Source organism: Panthera onca, chromosome D3 (genome assembly GCF_046562875.1).
Source record: "Panthera onca isolate mPanOnc1 chromosome D3, mPanOnc1 haplotype 2, whole genome shotgun sequence".
NCBI lineage: Eukaryota > Metazoa > Chordata > Mammalia > Carnivora > Felidae > Panthera > Panthera onca.
Genome location: NC_138350.1, coordinates 45,515,923 through 45,536,630, shown reverse-complemented (window position 1 = coordinate 45,536,630; position 20,708 = coordinate 45,515,923). Strand labels below are relative to the sequence as shown.

Sequence of the window (20,708 nt, the reverse complement as noted above, 5' to 3'; positions counted from 1 at the left end):
ACAAATTTCCCCCATAATTATTCCTCTCTTCTAAACTAAGTGTCTATCCTCCTATAGTCTTTTATTGATAAGAACTTTAGAATCAGTCTGTCAATCTTCATTAAAAAATCTCCTAGGAATTCTTTTTTTTTTCTTTTACTTTATTTATGTATTTTGAGAGAGAGGAAGAGAGAGAGAGACAGAGATGAGAAGGGGACGGGCAGAGAGGGAATCCTAAGAAAGCTCAGTACTGTTAGCGCAGAGCTCGATGTGGGTCTCGAACTCATGAACCATGAGATCATGACCTGAGCAGAAACCAAGAGTCAGACACTTAACCGAATGAATCATTCAGGCACCCCAAAAATCTTCTAGAAATTCCGATGGCTATTGCATTGAATTTACAGGTTGGTTTTGAAGAAATGGTATATTTATATATTGAGTCTGGAAACACATCATGTCTCTCCATATAGTCTTCTTTTATAAACTCCGAATAAGGTTTTATAGGTTTGGACGCAGCCCCACAGCTAATTCTTTTATTTGTTGTTTCTTGGAGTACCTCCAAATCATTCCATCCATCATAGCTATGTTCTCCTGCATGGATATGTTTCCACTTTCTATCTTTCTGGAATCACTTTCTGAAATCCCTGGTCTGTTAATGACACTTTTTCTTATTTTTCATGCTATTGTGGATTCCGGAAGGAGAGGATATGTTGCTTGTTTGCGATCTTTTCTATCATATTGTGGAACTTGTTGCAGGACGAAATGTAGCCATATGTGCTCTATTTCTTGATCCCATGTTAGCTTTGTGTGGTGCATGTACGTGGAGGAGACAAGCAGTTTGGAAACAGTGCAACCAACCCATCAAGGACAACAGCTAGGGTGCAAGCTGGAGACTTACAAGTCATGTCTCCACAAAGAAGCTAAAGACTGATTTAGCTAATGGAGATAAAGTATCTTCAAGCATCCTCTCAAACAACATGGGTAATCTTCAATCTTAATAAGAACATCAGTATTTCATCAAAAGAAAGAAATCAAGGAGTCAACGCCCCAAATGTTGTGTTCCTTGCTTCTTTCATTGCTCTTTCCCCCTAACATTATAAAAATTTCAAATTTTACAGTAAATATCTGTACATGCTCTGTGTAGAGTTTATCATTAACATTTTACTCCACTTGTTGTATCACATAATTATCCATATACTCACTTCTCTATCCACTAATCCGATTTTTTATGCATTTCAAAATAAATTGCAGATATCAGTTACTGTCCCCTACATCTTTAACATGCATATAATTAACTGCAGTTCAACGTTTATTTAGTTTTTTTTTCTTTTGGTGTAAAATTTATATACAAGTGCAAAACTCTTAACTGTACATTCACTGAGTTATGATGAATGAATACATCTGTGAAACCCAAGTCCCTATCTAGATATAGGACACCACCATCACCTCAAAAAGTTCCCCACACCCCTTTCCACTCAACTGTCCCATCACCACCTCCCCAGAGTCAACCATGGCTCTGATTTTTCCCACTCCTGATTAGTTTTCCCTGTTGCAGAATTTCATTTAAATCACCCTGGAACTTTTCGTATTCTTTTTTGTAAGTCTTCTTTCACTTGTGTTAAGTGTTAAAGTTCTTGCATTTTGTTGCATGAATCAATAGTTTGTTGCTCACTATTGGTCACTGGTATTCCAGTGTATAAATATGGCAGTCTGTTCATCCATCTTACTGTTAGTAGACACCTAGGCTATTTCCAGGGTGAGGCTATTGTGCACACACCTGCCATACAAAAACTGCTTGTAAACATGTCTCCATTTCTCATGGACAAATGCCTACGAGTGGAATTTGTGAGTCATGGCGCAGGTGTGTGTTTAGTTTTATTTTTAAAAACTGCCAGGCATTTTCCCATAGTGGTTGTACCATTTTTTACTCACGTCAACGATGAGTGAGAGGTATGACTACTCCACACCCTCACCAAAACTGATGTTCAGTCATTGTCATTTTAATTTGCATTTCTCAGATGACAAATGACATTAAGCCCTTTATTGTACACATAGCGGCCATTTGCGTGTCTACTTTTGTGAAGTGGCTATCCAAATCCAAAAATATTTTACTGAGTTGTCTTTTTATTATTGAGCTGTGAGTGTTCTTTATAGATCCTGAATACCAACCATTTGTCATTTTTAGGTTTTGTGAATATTTTCCCCCATCTGTGGCTAGCCTATTTGTTTTCTAAATAGCGTGTTTTGTGAGCGAAGTTTTAAATTTTTGATGAAGTCTAATTTGTCAATTTTTCACGGTCATTGCTTTCTGTGACCTAAAAAAACTCTGCTCGTGTTCTGAATCACAAAGATAGTCCTCTGTATTTTTCTCTAAACCACTGCAGTTTCCACTTTACTTTAGTCAGATCCGTATTGATTTAGCTTTTATGTATGATTTGAGGTAGTGATCAAGGTTTATTTTTTCCCATATAAATATTCAGTTATTCCAGAACCATTTGTAGAAAGGAATTTCTCCCCTACCCCCCATCCCCGCACTGGATTGCTTTGGTATTTTCATCAAAAACCAAATGTCCATATTAGAGTGGTTCTGCTTCTATACCCCCTATTCTGTTACACTGATCTACTAACCTATTCTTATGTTGATATCACACTGTTGTGATTATTGTAACTTTACCTTTAGTCATTAAGTAAGATAATGCAACTCCTCTAACATTATTCACCTTCTTCATAACGGCTTTATATATTCTAGGTCATTTATGTAACCATATAAACTTTAGAATCTGTTTGTCTGGGGTGCCTGGATGGCTCAGTCAGTTAAGCATCAGACTTTTGATTTCAGCTCAGCTCATGATCTCACGGTTTGTTTGGGATTCTCTCTCTTTCTCTCAATCTTCCTCTGCCCCTCCCCCACTCTCTCTTGCTTGCTCTCTCTCAAAAATAAATAAATAAACATTTAAAGAAAACCTAGAATCTGCTTGTCAATTTCTACCAAAAAAAAAAAAAAAAAAAACAAACCTGCATTCAAGCTGTAGATCAATTTAGGGAGATTGAGGTCTTAAAATGGTAGATTTTATGTTATATATGTTTTATCACAATAAAAAATTTAAGTCAATTATGCTAAGTATGTAACTTAAACAAGGCATTTCAGGTTTAAGTTGGAAAAAATTGCAATGAACGTAAACAAACTTCAATAATTTCATATGCAAAAGAAAAATGCTTTCACAGAACCACTATGAAAAAAAGGACCACACTGATGTTTTCTGGAACAGCAAAATATAAAACAGAATATCTCTAAAAGACGAAAGAAGAACAAAGTATTTTAAAGGACATTGAAGAACACATTTTAAAGACACATTAATCCTTCATCTGGAGAAAGGATTCTACCTACACATCCCAGTGCAATGCTTCTGCGACTTTAATGAGCAAAACTATCACCGGAGGGTCTTATAGAACATAGTCTTAAAAAGATCCTGGGATGTATGAAACCTGTGATTTGTAAGAAACTTATGACTTCTATTTTACTTATATTAATTAACAGCAATAACAAATGGTATAACATGTGTGGAGTGGGAGAAAGATGATGGTGGGTCTTTCTAAGGACTTGGGGCCCCGGATCCATAAAAATGGGCATCTCATGAAAACAGCACCCCTTTAACAGTAACATTAACAAAGCATCACTCTAAAAGCACACAGGACAGAGTGACAATATGGACCAAATTCACGAACATTGTACCTTCCTGTACCACACATTCCTCTTGGCTAATATCTAGTGAACCCAACTGTCCTGCAGAAGGGATGAAAAATCAGTGTTTCTTATTAAGTGTCAATGGCAGACTCCATTAACTGATCACAATGTACTTCCTCACTGAGTCTAGATTCAGAAACTGTCTGAAAACAAGACTTAGGATCAGCGCCGAAGTTGACACCTCTTTGCCCTCCCATCTCAGACTTCTTTCTACCACAAGATGGAGAGCATCCATGATGACAGTCGGGGATTCTCCTCTCTATTCAGGCAAAGATCTAAATGGAAAACCTAATCAGGAGAATCTGGGCAAACATGTCTCAGTCCATTTTCCCTACAATCCTTGAATGACATCCAGCTAACAAGGACTTTTGTAGACAAAAGTAATGTCTATGGAAAATACTAACAAATGCTCCTTTCCTACGGTGACATATCCACGTTGACCTAAATGGTGACTCACCTGACAATTAATGCAGACCCCTCCACCTGCATAGATGCCTTGGATATTCAAGCTTCCCCGCTGCCTCTCGACATCAGGATCATAGTAACAGTCGATGGCATGACCATGGCAGTTGCATGCTGAAAAAGCCATTCTCAGTTAATATTCCACCATTACTGTGAGACACTTAGTAAATTCCCCTAGATAGGATTACCACTCATTAAGCCACAAGTAAGCCTATTCTGGAACACGAGACTCTTGGTGGGAAATTTTAGGGATTTTTATACAAAGACTAATCTGTAACAATATGCAATGAACAAACAGTTTCTTTCATCTGATATTGAGTGAGAGTGGCTTCTCTTAAAAAATAAAATAAAATGTATAATTACAACAAATGAAGATAAACCAAAATGCCAATTAAGCATCAGGCACAATGAGAATGTTACTTCTACCGCTATTACTACTACTAACAAGAACAATTGAGCTCTAGGTACACTGTGAAAAGTGTTTTATGTGCGATATCTCACTTAATTTACACAACAACTCTCAAAGGTAGGTACTATTACCCCCTGAGCCCAAATGGGGAAGCTGAGGCTTAGAAAAGTTAAAGGGTGTCGCCAGTAAGTGGCAGAATCCTGACCTGTATTTGACTCCAAAAACTACTCTCTCAGCCAACACTCTAAGTTTGTCATCTCGGCACTGTTTATAGAGCAATAAACTGGACATAATCTTAATGTCTAATTGTAAGGAAATGGTAAGCAAACAACAGCATATTTGCTTGGCCATCAGTTCTATGAAGGCAGAGACAGCTCAGGTTTTGTTTGCAACAGAGCATAGTCCCTGGCACATAGTGAATACTCAACAAACAGTTGTTGGATGCACTTGAATCCACAGAATGACAATATACATGCCATCCAAAAGGATGTCGAAGAGTTTTTAATAATATGGGGAAATATCTACAAGCATCAAGTGAAAAAGAGCAGGATATAAAATTGTAGAAATAATTATGTAAATAATCTAATTTAATAATAAGACTAAAGTCCGTATGAACAAAACACTAAAATATATAACAAAGTATTAGAGTGGTTCTCTTTGGGGGGCGCCTGGGTGGCACAGTTAGTTAAACGTCAGAGTTCAGCTCAGGTCATGATCTCGCAGTTCATGAGTTCAAACCCCGCGTGGGGCTCTGTGCTGACAGCTCAGAGCCTGGAGTCTGCTTTGGATTCTGTGTCTCCCTCTCTCTCTGCCCCTCCCCTGCTCACGCTCTGTCTCTGTCTCTCTCTCTCTCTCTCTCTCTCTCTCTCAAAAATGAATAAACGTTAGAAAATTAAAAAAAATAAGAGTGGCTCTCTTTGGGTAGCAAAATTATTGGCGATTCTACTTTTTAAAATAATAGTCCAAGTTATCTACAAGTAATGTATAATACTTCTAAAATTAGAAGATAGAATTTAAAACCAATTTAGGGTTTGCCAAGATGAAAAAGATCTAACATGAGTAAAATTCTTATTCTCTTCTAGAGAGACTATATATTCATTACATCCCACATAGATCACATTTTCCAGGTCTTTCTAGCAATTTGTATATTTTAATCAAGTTCCCAGATAAATCTATTATGGAAGAAAATTGAGTTAGAATTTCAAGTTACCCTGTTTGTAGCAGGCTGAGTACCTTCTTATTTTCATTTCTTCAGTGGTGCCATGATTTAAAAAAATTCAGGGCATTCATATTTACTACATTAGTTATTTCTCATGAATTATGTTTGTTTTAAAATACACTCATTCAAATGGAATTTAGAAAGCATCTAATGAATGGATCTTAAGAGGTCTGATTTCTAAATGCGGTTTTTTTGTCATTTGTAATCACTTTGGCAAGTTTACACAGCTTAAAAATTAACGAGGGGAAATTTTTAAATTTTCCTACGTGCTGGAGTTAAGCGTGCCATTCATTCACTGAAGGATTCCACTCATCTAGAAAACCAACCAGACTGCTCACGTTGGAGTTCACGTGATAACATTCATTCAGTCAAAATATCCTACACCAGTACTCAAAAGCACAGGGAGAAACAATTCCTGATCATTATCGTTCCCTCTTTCTGATCCCATTATCCAGGGGTGAGGAATGGGGAAGGCACTGGGAGGGAACCTGTTAGCTAAGACTCTAAATGAGAAGGGCCAACCCAGTAACACCCTGGCCCTGGACAGAGATGCACCTGGCGTCCAGCTTGGGCAGCATCAACACTTTGCAACAATGTTAGAACCTCTCCAAGTGCTCTTGGAACTCCTCCATAAAAATCCTTTTGAGCGTTTGCTAGCCTCAGAGATCACACCACTCTTGTCTCATAACAGTTAAACATTTAGCCAAAAAAATATAAGGTACAGATGCTTTCTTTCCCCCCTACTTCAACAAACCTGGATCCAAATACCTTTTGATCATTTAAAACCATCAAATCCATCTTTAAATGCTAAAAATATACAGGAAAAAAAATAGGCTACAGTCTCCAAAGCCAATAAATAAAACTTACAAAAATGTTTTCAGCCACTGATATAAATACGTGGCTTCCTAAGATGGGTTTAAGAGAGAATTTTTAGTTGGATGTCTTTGGGCTTGTTAAAACAGGTGTTTTATGGTTGTTGTTGTTGTTGTTGACTTCATATTACATCATAATTAAAAGCAGCCATTTTCATCTTTTTTCCTTCTTTTGTCCCCTTCACCCTGCACCTGCCTCAATCCTACTACAGTATCCACCTCTCCCTGCTTCCTGCTCTCAGTATAGACACCAATCTCACCACCTTCTCCTAACCCCTGTCTCAGAGTAGTTAGGATTCCTATCTAGTATTGTATCCTAAGAAATGGTAAGGGTTTATAATTTAATAGTGGCTACATCATATTTTAGACTGCTAAAAGGAGAGGCCGGCATTAAGTGAATGCTTAATGCATATTAGCAATTATTACTGCTTTATTTTTGTTCTCACGTTCCTATCTGAATTTGGAATGGGGCACTTTTACCTCCAGTCTGGGAGTCATTACCACAGACCTGAGTCCCTAAGCCTGACATGACCCCACCCTCTTCATAAGCTCAGGGAGTGGGGGGATGGGGTGCAGGAGGATACTTAGCACCAGTCCTCACGGAGAAATGGGGGGAAAGCACGGGCGGGGCCTTGCTTCCTGGTACCCCTCCCCCAGCGCTCACCTTCGCACTCATTGCTCTGCTCCCACGTGGCCGGCCGCCAGCGCCTCTGATTGTACCCGGCACAACAGCGATCACACGTCTTCCCACAGGTGTGGTGCTGGCATTCACACCGAAACCTGGGCATGCGGTGAAGCACATCTCAGTTACTCAAACGTTCTGATTAGGATCATTTGCTCCTGTGTGAACACCCGACCGTCATCGTGGTTACCCAAGGTACCATTCACAGGATAATTAGGAGAACAACGCACGTTGCATGTATCACTTCAAATCCCCCTCTCACCCTCCTTATCATCTCTATCTTATAGATGGTGACACTGAGATATGGAGATACCGAAACACTTGCAAAGGTCAAGTGATGGTAAATGGAGAGCCAGACTTCAAACCTAAGTTCGTCTGACTCCCACGTTCCAGGCTCTTTCTTCTGTACCACCTTAGGTAGCAGGCAATGAATGCAGGAGCAAGCAAGTGCTGAGTGTACTGGAATGTGTTGAGTTATCACTTCTTCACAAAGATCCGGAGCAGCCCTGCGAGAAAGGTCTGCTCAGGTTTCTTGCTCTCAACCTGGGGTCGTGCACAGAGATTCACCAAATCCAAGAGCCAGTTTCTAATAAGATCTCAGAAAACCCTGCTCCAAGAGGTGCCCCAGCTCCAACAAACACCTCCCTGCAGGGCCAAAAAACTGAGATTACTCAGCAAGGCAGAGGGGTAACAATCTAAAACTCTACATTCAAAGGATCAAACATGAGCCTTAAAATGTTTCCAAGTTAAAATGAAAACGTTGCCATGGCTTTCGAGGAGAACTCCAGGCTCTGTGTTCTCAGTCATCTGTGCTTGAAAAGAGGATTCAAAACAGTCCTCACTGGGCCTGTGGGGATTCATTCTCTCAACTCTTCTGAGGGAAGGGAGGGGATAGCATATATTCAGTTACACTCCGAAAAAAGGTTATCATCCCTCTCCCAGGCCGGCTGCCTGTGAAAGCAAATGGACACAGATTTCACTGACCGCACTTGGATCAGTGCTGCAATACAAATGGACTTTTAGTAGACAATTTCAGCTCACTGCCAATAAAGTATTTGCTCAAGCTGAACTGAAAGAATTTAAGGGAAGATTGCTTGAAGAACGTATATTCCAAATACTCTCATTGGAAGATAAACATTTTTTTCTACTCTCGCAGAAGGAGAAAAAAAGAATGGGTACTAGTCTGAATCATATTGAAACCCACAAAAAATTGCTTCTTCTGATTCTTTCTCAGCCTAGGCTGATGGCTGATATAGAAAACTCATCCTTGCATCTGATAGAAGGATGTTATTGAAAATGTTGACCAGAGAATTCTCTTCATGACGATCACCCCACCCCCCTCCCAGAGAAATGTCTCATCTGATTCTAGTGTCAACATTCTTCTCCTAAACAACTGATCACTTTTTAGGTTATCATCGTAGTGAAATAAGAAATTAGGCAGGTTTCCCCTTTTGAGTTGGCTGCTAGGAAGCTCAGAATTAAATTGGTGATCCACCCGCATTTCCATATACCAAGGTCAGCATGGTATACACGCTTAATTCAAGCCTTCTTCTGTCTTTTCACGGGTTCTACTTGATTAGCAACTAACTTTGCTGGTTGTCCAGACCTTTGCTCCCTCCATTACATCATTACATCCCCTTAAATAGGTTGTAAGATTTTTTCCTACCCATGGATGTGGATTTCCTCAGCATTTACATGGATAACCTGTCGGGCAGAAGCAAACCAGCAGGCAGGGGGAGGCTAGGCTGTTGTGCTGGCGTAACGTGAGGCAAGGGGAGACAGTTTCTCTACTCACCTTGATTTCTTACTCTGTGCCACCCAGTACGGAACCCCTCCACGTCTGCCAAGGTCAACACGCTTGGCAGCACTTCCAGGCAGGAAGCTCAGACTTTCTTCGATGACTTCAACTCCTCTCCCACATGGAGGGAGGCCATTTTGTCTCAGGCCCCAGGACATTAGACCGACCTCTTTTCTCCCCTCTCTCTCCAACTCGGGACTTCTCTGACTTCTAGTGTCTCAGGGTCATACCCTCCAGGAGGCTACATGTGGCAATGGATTAATCATTAATAAACAAGTGCTTGCCAGTTAAAGGCTGGTGAGTTGATGGATTCACGTTGTTGTGTCATCCCCGAAGGAGGGCTGACAACATTAGGGGTTGCTGCTGGTCAGGAACAGGGCTCCCTACCACCCAAGATGGTAGCTGGCACCTGTCCCTGAACATGAAGCCTGATGTTGTACAAACCTCAATCTGATTAAAACTAAAACGTCTCTGGTAAATGCTGCTCATGGGGAATTGTAGATTCTAAACAAAACATTGAGAGAAAATTATTACTATATCTAGCATCCAATCATTTCCAGCCACAAAAGCATCCCTCTTGTATTGATAACATGAGTGTATCCAGTTGCTGAACACTTAATAGTTAATATCCAGGCATCTTATTGTATGTAAAATAGGTCTCAATTAAAAACAAAATGGGTGCACCCATGTTCATAGCAGCATCCTTCACTATAACCAAAAGGTGGAAGTAACCTAAATGTCCATCAACAGATGAATGGACAAGCTAAATATGGTATATACACAATGAAATATTATTCATCCTTTAAAAGGAAGGAAATTCTGATACACGTTACAACATGAATGAACCTTGAGGACATTACTCTAAGTGAAAGAAACCAGTTGCAAAAAGACAAATACTGTGTGATTCCACTTATATGAAGTACCTAGAGTCATCAAGTTCATAACACAGAAAAGGGAATGGGGGTTGCCAGGGGCTAGGGGAGGAAGGAACCCGGAGCTGTTGTTTAATAGGTATAAAGCTTCAGTGTTGCAAGATAAAAGTGAGTTCTGGAGATTGCACAGTTAAGACAGTAAATGTTATATTCTGTGTGTTTTACCACAATGAAAAGAAAAGAAAAAAAACAAGGATTTAAAAACGTACATCCCCTGATCTCATTAGACCAGGGATGACAAACAAGTTTAATTTCTTTTGCTAACTCTAATCAATTATTCACGGATGCCTGGGGCACCACCTGGGTATGGGGGCCCGCATCCCAGATCATCCAAGGCACTGTGATCGATTAGCCATGTCTGCCACGGGCTGGCTGGGGCACGTGCAAGCAAGTACAGGACCAGAGGAGGGGAGAAATACACACACCATTTATTTGTTGACAGTGAAACATTCCTATGGAGGGCAAGGACTTAGAAATATTTAATGAGACGCAAGCATCTACTGAAACAATGAGACATTCACAAGGCTAAAAAAAAATGTGTACAATGTACTTACAGTTTTTCAGGATTGTTTGCATTGCACTCTTCTGCATGGCCATTGCAAACACACCGCCCGCCAATGCTGATGTCCTTTATGCTGTAATAATACTATATAACAGAAGACAGCAGCGACCCGTTTTACTAAGCAGCAACAAACTTTCCTCATCTGTAACTCACACCTGTATTGACCTTCTTCCCTTTCATCCTGTATTCTTGAGCCTACCTTAACTCAAAAGGGAGCCGCATTTGGATGTAACTTTTCTTACAAAATAAACACACTCCTCAATCAAATGTCCTAGCATATTGCTGAATTTGTGCACCTTTAAAAGTCCAAGGCTTTAAATGCATAGAGAGAAATTGCCTTGGAAAGTAAGCATGCCCTATGATAGCTTTTTGGAAAAGGATTAAGTGAGTCCCAGGTCACTTTTTTATGTCAGTCTGGGTTTCATAAATCCAACACATTTATTTACCAAAAATAAATTTATAATATCAAAAATGTTGCACCTACTACATGCCGGCTTGGGGAAAGGAAAGAATATTGACAGCGATGGAGCAGATACAGTGTCGAGGCTGGCCGGGCCACCAGCAGCTGTGAATGCCTGGCTAGCTCAGGGTTAGTAAGAATGAAGGCAGCGTTCAAGCTCCAAAGGGCCAGACAGAGCAAGCTTCAGACTCCCCTGGGGATCAGCCCCTAGACCAGGCCACAGATCTGGGAGACCATGTCAGCAGCCAGGCACGCCTCCGGTATGCTGGAGACCTCCCTGCCAGCAACGACAGGTGGCACAATCTACCAGCTCCTTTCCTTCTCAGACTCAGCAGAAGCCACACAGGCCCCAGCGAGGAATCTGTGGGGTGTAGAATAATCTTTCTCATGAGGCCGTGCTGCCAGTGAGAAGACCTCGCTGTCAGCGAGGAAGTCTTTGAATTCACAAGGACGAGAGGACTTTTGTATCTTTGTGTTGCTGCTGTGCCCATCAGTCACCTTACAGCACTCTATTCACTCCATGGAAGGGTTCTGTTCTGATTTCCACACTAACACCTGTTGAAGTATCTTACTAAGTCTTACTAAGTCTGAAGATATTAACAATCCCTGTTATTAACATGGATAAATTCAGTATTAAAGGGCTTTCTAGGACAGGTTAACACTAAGAGCTCTCATGCTGATCATCATAGAAGTTTCTCTCTACCCATGTGTTAAGGGCAGCAAGCAGCAAGGGAGAGAAGCCCTCAGTCAGACTTCACCGCAGCAGCACACAGGAGAGAGTGTGATGTTCTGGTCTATTCTGTTCCTCCACTTCAAGAGGCAAACTAGATTGGCATGAGGGGTGTCCAGATTATATGTGAGATGAGCCCCATAAAAAGTTCCTTCACAGAGACGACTATGTTCACCTAAGTAAAAAATACACGTACCTATGAGTAACGGATCTTGCAACCTCCAAAAAGACGATTAAAGGGAAAAGATGGTGAGGTGCATTTGTATCAAGGTTCCAAAATATCTGGGGACTGTAAACCCAGTCTGGCTACAGTCTACCCAAAAGCCCAGCTCTCCCCTTCATCCTGGGATCCAGTGTAGCCCCCACCTACAGCGGCTCAGAGAGAGCTAAGGGGGCACAAATGCAGCAGGCAAGCCACCTACACCCAAGATGACCTCTCTTTCTAGAAAATGATCAAAACTGTAGCAAAACCTACTCATCTCTCTGCCTTCCTCTTCCAGCTCTCTGATATTACCTACACAAGAAGCCAAACTCAGTAAGATACACTGTACATCTTCCATTCACCCTTCCAGGTCCACTCTCCAGGACCACCTTTTTCTTTCTGCCTTCTGCTCTGGGGCTGAACTTTATGGGCTACAGCAAGGATCTCTTGCCCACTGGCTTCCTGTTGGGTTTGGCCAGTGGGAGGCACCAGCAGGAGATCAGAGGGTGGGAGAAGAGTGAGTTCAAGATATTTATTCTGCTGGCTCCCTCTCTGCCCAGGACGCAGGGGTACCATCCTGACACTGAGAGTAACAGATGTCTACCCAATGCAGTAGACATCACTAGTGCTCACAATACCCGTCTCCTCCACTGTGGCTGGATTACATTACCCAGCCTCCCGCACATGGCGGGGGAGGGGGGGGGGTTGGCTACACCGCCAATTCCTGCCAACGGAGGTCACCAGTGTGGTCAGGAGCAGGTGGGTCTTCTCTATGCGCTCTCTTTCCTCATCTGCTGACCAGGTGCAGGGGATCTAAAGGTGGACTCTGAGATCCTACAGGATGCCTGTACCTCTAGATAAAAAGAGTGTGCTTCCCCGAATGACTGCGTGGAGTCGATTCCACCTGCTGCCCACACTGGACTGTGACATGAACAAAAAATTAACCTTTATTTTGTTATGCCCCTGAGACTTGGGGATTATTTGTCAGAATAGCAGGCTAACACGAGAGGGGCTGTCATCTTTGACTTCGTCCTCTTCGAATAGAATGATTTTTCTTCAACAACTAAACTTCAAAGTTACATCTAGTATTTCATACAAGAACAACTCCTATGCCGACACCATTACTGGCTGTAAAGATTACTTGAAAGGCAGTTAATTTGATAAGCAAAAAAAAAAAAAAAAAGGTAACAGAAACTGTTCTGTAGGCACTTAGAAACACTACTCACCCGCCGAGTGACGGTTGGATCTCTCTGTGCTTTGGAAATGAGGTGTCCAAGAAGGGTGTTGGTTCGGAGAAAACACAGGCGGATGTTTGTAGCCTTTGTGAACTCCCTCAGGGTGTGAGAGAAAGTAAAATTTTTTGCACCTGGCCGGCCATTTATCAAGGACACCACAATCTAAAATAGTCACACACAGAAGGGAAAAAAGTCCTTTCATGAAAATACAGCCACAAGTAACTAAAAATAACATTTTTTTTTTTAGTTTGGTTTCTTTGAGCCATTAGAGTTTGTAGGTGGTCTTGGGTCTTGTTTACGTCTAAAAATATCATTGCTAGTTTTGTCTTTCCTTCCCACTTCCAGTTCCAAATTCTGGCTATCTCTCCTTAAAACCTGGGCTCTCAAAAATTGTTACCATTTCGTTTTCAAACCCTTTGTTCTATCAGTGTAGTTATGGGGTTGTAATACTATGAAATGTTGAAAATATAAATATAATCTATAAATCTATAAATCTTAAAATCTATAAATATAAGAAAACAACTTTTGGTTGCATTGAAGAAACAAAGCTCAAGTTACCTAAAAACCTAAATGAGGTTGAAGACAGGAAGTCTCTGGATATAGAGTTGACTGTGGAAAGGACAAAAAGATCTATACAAAACCCAGGTTTGGTTTTAAAGCCTGAAGTGATGAAGTCCAAGTGCCAACAATAAGAGACAGGAACCACTCATCAGCCATTGGAAGATACTGGATAGAGTTGCTCAAGAAAGATCTCTCCACCTAAAACAGGGAGACTGCCATCCTTAAAGAAGCTCATTTGAGGGGTACCTGGGTGGTTCAGTTGGCTAAGCATCCTACTCTTGATTTCAGCTCAGGTCATGATCTCCTGGTTTGTGAGATCTAGCCCCGCATCAGGCTTCACGATAACGGATGACCATGCAGAGCCTGCTTGGGATTCTCTCTCCCTCTCTCTCTGCCCTTCCCCCGCTCGCAAGCATGTGCTTGCATCCACGCACGTGCGCCCTCTCTCCCTCTCTCTCAAAATAAATAAACTTAAAAACAAAAAGTTCATTTGAAAACTCATTTCATGCTCATGACGGCCTCACTTTCCAGGGAATTCTTCTCCAATTTTCGCCATTCTATTTTCCCATCTCCCATAACAATGGCCTAGCTGGCTTCACTAGGACCAAATGCAACTCCAAAGGGACAGCAATTCTTTTCTCCCTTATGGATGATTCTCACCCTGCCCAGAAGGACCAGGGATTCATGCTATCACCTACTCTTCATCTCCTTACTCTTACAGGGGATATTTATTTGTGAAGCAGTGGGAGGGGTCTTCACCTCAATCACCAGCAACCACTTTTTCAACATTGCACCAGAAAAGACAGTTCAAGACCTGTGAGCCTTGAATCCAGAGTCCTGACTTCCAAAGAATTTGAGACCTCAAATAGAACTTCCAATGTCAATTATACCTCAATTAAAAAAAAAAAAAAAGGAATTTCCAACCCAACTCATTCTGGGAGTCTGCAGTGTGAATTCTTTACTAGTTAGTTCTAAGTTCTGGTTTCCGTCGTGATCTATGTTAGATATTGAAAGTGCAAGTTTCACAGTTATGGAAACTTTTATATCCTCATGTTCATTTCTGAGTCTTATCTCTCCCATCCTCCCGTATCGACTTACCTCACCATTTTCCAAAGGTACAATCCGGGAATATTCAGTAGTACAAAGTACATCATCATCTTGGCTGATAGCCATATTTGCATTCTGCCCAAATTGTTCCAAACAATCTACTTTAGAGTCTAGGAATAAAAGATTTTAACACTATAAAATAAAATATTATGATATTATTGTAAATCTCTTAAGAAATCTTATGTATCCAGGGCGTCTAGGTGGCTGGGTTGGTGGAGCCTCTGACTCTTGATTTTGGTTCAGGTCATGATCTCATGGTTCGTGGGATCAAGCCCCATGTCAGGCTCTGTACTGACAGCATGGAGCCTGCTTGAGATTCTCTCTCTCTTCCTCTCTCTCGCTCTCAAAATAAATAAACATTTTTAAAAATAAGAAAAAAAGTAAAGAAATCTTACATTTTCTTAAGAAAATCCATCAGAAGGAAAGAACAGAGAAATATTTAAGGTTTTTAGACAAAACTTAAAGTTTTTAATTCATGAAAGAAAATACCAAGCCATGTCAGGCCACTTACTTCCAACAGAAATGTGTGGAGATGTGGTTCTAACTCCTCACTCCTCATTAGGCAAGTTTACCCTCTAAGGAGCATTCATGGAAAGCCCAGTGACTTTGTAAGCAAAATTTCTATCCGCCTCAATTCATCATAGGGTTCAGAGACACTGACACTCTTCATTAGTTGAAGATAACAGGGTCAAGGTAAATAATGTGAGATGCAGGATCCATGAAGATGAAACTTAGTCCCTAATTCTACATAAAAGGAAAAGGACTGGAGCTATGGCCCAGTTACAGGTACACTGCTTCTTCCTAAACAGTGGTAAAAGGTTTATCATAAGAGGCATTTCAACCTCAGTTCCGCATGTGTATCCTTGGAATTAATGCATGCGTGCTTGAGTAACAAGAATGTTCTGAGAGTAAACCAGAAAGTTAAAATTGACCCGTCCCTAATTAGCCAAACTGAGAGACTAATTTTCTAGTTAAATCCAGTGTTGATCTGTTGCAAATAATTAAAGTACCTCATAACATACTCATAAGCAAGGTTACTTACGAGCAAAGTATTGCCAAGGTGAGTAGGTGCTTCCAAAGTCTACAGATCTTTCCAAGACCCAAAGATCAGGGCGAGGAGAATTTGCAAATTTGATTATAATATAGGCCACATGGAAAAGCTGATAAAGCAAAGGAGATACAGTTATTATACAACCTTGACCATCTCTATGTGATGCTGATCCAAGGAAACACATCAAGCCACCCCTCTCCCAAGATCCAGATCCTATTTATAACTGCCTACAGGGCAACTCTGTCTCAGTGCAGACTCTCAAGCTTATGGTGTTCAAAACCAAATCATCATTTTTCTTTCTCCACCAGATCTATACACGAATCTTTGTCACACCTTATTCATTTCATCCTTGATTTTTAACAAGGCTACACAGTATCTTAAAGCCTTTATCTTCGAAAAATCTTATATCAAGCAAACAACCATCTTGTGCTAAGCTCTCCCAGGACCAAGAACCAACAGTACAGCCCAGAGTGTCTCCCAGGAGTGCCACGGCCCCTGGTCCCAGGTCTTGGAGAGCTCACAGCTGCAGAACTGAGAGCAAAGCAACTCTTTGGTAGAGTAATAGTACCTCCTTCCCCTGCATCATCTCCACTGTCTCCTTTTTTCTGGATTGTTCTCCCTCTTTTTGATTTTCTCGTTCATCCTCATTACTCTTTTGCCCATGGCCAGAACCATGCATAAGTATGGAAGAGACACGGGGAGACTTTGGTCCTTTCTTTGCCGTCCCCCTGATGAATCCCAACATGCCTCCCACAATGGACCTCAGGCATTCTTGCAAATCTACTCTTACCCTTCCCTGAAAACTTATATGGCTTGGATTTTGAACCCTGAAAGTCTATGTATTTCCCAAAGAGCCTGATACGACAATAAACACAGGTGTTAAATATGTTAACATGTCAAGGAACAAGGATTATCTCTACCCCCCCATGCTCTCCACCCCCCCGCACTCCCTGACCCCAAGTAACAGAGCCAACAGTGACTCTCAGAAGAGGATTCCCCCACCTTATTAACTAGCCCAATAGAGCAATTTGAACAATGAGTGTGTCTAGTTAGAGAAAGAGGCAGTACTCAGACTTTGTGAGATCCTTTCATTTCTTAGGGACAAAATAAGGGGGTTTCCTCTTTATATTTTTTTACATACAATGATATGGTAAGAGTCACATATTTTAAAAAATTAAAAAGTCTAGGGGTGCCTGGGTGGTTCGGTTGGTTGAGCAGCTGACTTCAGCTCAGGTCATGATCTCACGGCTCGAAGGCTCATGAGTTCGAGCCCCACATCGGGCTCTGTGCTGACAGCTCAGAGCCTGAAGCCTGCTTCAGATTCTGTGTCTCCCTCTCTCTGCCCCTCCCCCACTAGTACTCTGCCTCCCTCCCTCTCTCTCTCTCTTTCTCTCTCTCAAAAATAAATCTTAAAAAAAAAAACTCTTAGAACTAGCAGCTAGTTGTAAATGCTCCAAACCTGGTACTAGAAGCCAAAATCTTTGGGACAATGGTTTTCAAATTTCAGTCTCAGGACCCATGCACACTTCTTACAGTTATTGAGAACCTCTAAAAGCTTTTGTTTATATGGGTTATATCTCTTGGTAATGTACCCATATTAAATATAAAAGCAAATTGAAAAATCTATTACCAATTCACTTAAAATAATAATAAACCCACTACATGTTAACATAAACACCATATTTTTATAAAAAAAAAAAATTACTACCTTTTCCAAAACTTAAAAACTGTACAGAGAGTAGTGGCTTCACTTTACATTTTTAAAGCCTCTTTAAATGTGTGCATTAATAGAAGACATTTGGATTCTCACACTGCTTCTGTATTGTTTTGATTGAAGTATTTAAAGAAAATCTGGCTTCACATAGATCTGTTATAGGAAAGGGGAGGATCTCAAAGCTTGTGGACCTCCTGAAAGGTCTTGGGGACCTCAAAGGGTTCCAAGCCACACTGTGAGAACCACTGCTCTTGGTCACAGAGATTACCCTTTGCCCTAAGAAGCCCCTTGGCTTATTCTCTGCAGAAGGAAGAATTGTCACACCAATGACTGAAAACCCTAAATTCAGCCAGTTCTGTCCCAGTCAAACACTTGTTCTTTGATCTTGAAAAAAAGCCGCTTCACTGGCTCAGATTAATGTTCTCAGATTATTTACTGATCCTTGGAAATAAATGATCCAACCTCATGGAGAAAAACTGATTAGGAATTGTAAGGTATTCTGAAAACCATAATCTATTCTAAAGATAGAAATAATTTCCAAAAGACACATACCATTATTACATAGTGAAGAAATTCAGAGGAAATCCCAAAACTCCAAGTTTGGAAAATTACTACAAATGTATTTCCCTGAAAACTATTTGCATATCTCTTAGGCCACATCAAAGTAAGACCGCCTTTAGATATGAGTAAGATAGGATATAAAGGAAACATTTTTGGATACAGGAATCATTCAAAGCATTCTTAACCTCTTCCCTCAAAATTCCACAATCATAGCACACACACACCGCAAAGAACAACATATTTACTTAATAGTTTATGATCTAACAGTTACTATGTTCCAGGTACTACGTGAGACACCTCACAAACATTCTCTCTTAAGAAGTTAAGTAACATGTCCAAGTATTCTAGGCCTAAAATCCTGAGCCTATGTGTATTCTACTCACTGATCATTAGCTAAGCCATAGAATCTAAGAGGTACTTAATAGTTGACCTGTTTCATCCTAGAGGGAGTAAATTATCAGAAAACTTCCAAATACCATTATTGCCAATCACCCTAAGATTCCATTATAGGGAGCCTGGAGATGGGGAGCTATGTTATAATACATCTCGAGGATTATTTGAGTGCATTGGTTTTTCCAAAGCTGCACTTTCTGCTACTGAAAACCTCAAATAAATAAAACAGTCTCAGTGGCTCAGAAGGGATACTCTTTTTGTTTCACTTCATCCTGTTCCAAGGTAATGTCTCCTTTCTTTCTGGATTGTTCTCCCTCTTTCTGATTTGGATTTCATTGGATTGGATTTGACCTGGATTGTGCTCCCTCTGAAGCAAGCACAGCAGTTAAAAATTCCAAATCTAGGAGCCAGTGCAGACATGCCTCAGTGTGCTTCCCCCCACCACCTGCCAACCTTTGGAAGCCTGCCACCTGGTCTAATTTAATAAGCCTACTGATCCTACCAACTCGTCTTCCAGTGCCCATGGGATGGGACATCCCTTCCATTTTCATCTTAGGAACTGGTTTCTGAGGTTCCTCAACGCATGTTTAAGTGCCCCGACTGTTGCTAGGGTGCACTTTGTTTCTTCTGACCCCATCTGCATGACCAGACCCTATGGTTTCTCTATCACCACCACCGCTGTGTAACCTGCAGTCAATTCTCGCTGAGAACTCCAGCTCTGCAGCAAATGTCCTCTGAGATTCAAAATGTCACTGCAAGGCAAAGTGAGTGGTCCCCAAAGTGGGTTTGCAGTTCGGTTTATTCAAGTCAAGCCAACAGGTATGAATTTATTTTTTTTTTTTTTTTACTTGATGATTTAAAATCACGTGCCTTTTAAATGGCTCCTTCCAGGGGTGTCTGGGTGGCTCAGTTGGTTAAGCGTCCAACTTCAGCTCAGGTCATGATCTCACAGCTTGTGAGTTCGAGCTCCACATCAGGCTCTGTGCTGACAGCTCAGAGCCTGGAGCCTGCCTCAGATTCTGTGTCGCCCTCTCTCTCTGTTCCTACCCTGCTCACACTGTCTCTCTCTCTCTCAAAAATAAACATTAAAAATAAATAAATAAATAAATAAATAAATAAATAAATAAAGGGCTCCTTCTGTTAAACTCCCATTATTAGTTACTTATGCTTGTTCCTTGATCACTCACAATTCTTCAAAGCATTCATGAGTGACTTATGAGATTCACAGACGTAAACAAGGGCCCTTCATGAGGCTAGGAAGTGCCAGACTATGAAAGCTCTAGAAGCAGAAAAGCAGGGGCAGAGCTGTGCAATTCAGAGAAATAATATTTGGGAGTCAAAGATAAGGAGGAAGAAATGACCAGGAAGAACTGAGCTGTAGTCTTTTCTCCATGTGATTTTGGAATGAGCTGCAGAGGCCTTGAACTTCATGATCAATCAGTTGGAGATACAAAGTAGTCTTTTAAATAATGTTTCAAGAAGCAGGTAATAGGGGCGCCTGGGTGGCTCAGTCGGTTGAGCGTCTGACTTCAGCTCAGGTCATGATCTTGCAGTTCATGAGTTTGAGCCCCGCGTTGGGCTCTGTGCTGACAGCTGAGAGCCTGGAGCCTGCTTCAGATTCTCTGTCTCCCTCTCTCTGCCCCTTCCCCGCTCATGCTCTCTCTCTGTCTCTCAAAAATGAATAAACGTTAAAAAAATTAAAAAAAAAAAAGCAGGTAATAATAATAGGTAGAGTGTGAGGCACTTTGACTTCAAATGTCTCTAAAGTGAGCAGGTGAGACAAGATGGCATCATCTGACCTTTGCTTCTCTGCCAATGCTCACCAGTCTGAAGCCTCTGAGATTCCAGCTCACTACAGCCCATGATTTCAGGGCCTTCCCAGATGGCCACGTAGTACATGTTCAATAAATACTGTGGATAGATGCATGGACGGATGGATATTAAAGTTGTGTAGCTGCCTCCAAGTTCAGGAGGCAGAGGTGAACCCCCAAGTGTTCTAGCTAGTGCCCAAGCTCGGTGGACTGCTAAGGGTGC

General features: G+C 41.1%; 1 protein-coding gene across 2 annotated transcripts in view; it reads right to left on the bottom strand.

Annotated features, from left to right (window-relative positions):
• LAMA3 (laminin subunit alpha 3) overlaps positions 1-20,708 on the bottom strand; it is a 272,108-nt gene that overhangs the window by 182,251 nt on the left and 69,149 nt on the right. For both annotated transcript variants that reach the window (XM_078435375.2, XM_078435376.2), the window contains exons 3-8: positions 15,998-16,115; positions 14,947-15,065; positions 13,279-13,449; positions 10,653-10,744; positions 7,351-7,466; positions 4,182-4,300 (exon numbers count right to left, since the gene is read on the bottom strand). In XM_078435375.2, coding sequence (XP_078291501.2) covers positions 4,182-4,300; positions 7,351-7,466; positions 10,653-10,744; positions 13,279-13,449; positions 14,947-15,065; positions 15,998-16,115 — 735 coding nt within the window. The remainder of the gene's footprint in view (positions 1-4,181; positions 4,301-7,350; positions 7,467-10,652; positions 10,745-13,278; positions 13,450-14,946; positions 15,066-15,997; positions 16,116-20,708) is intronic.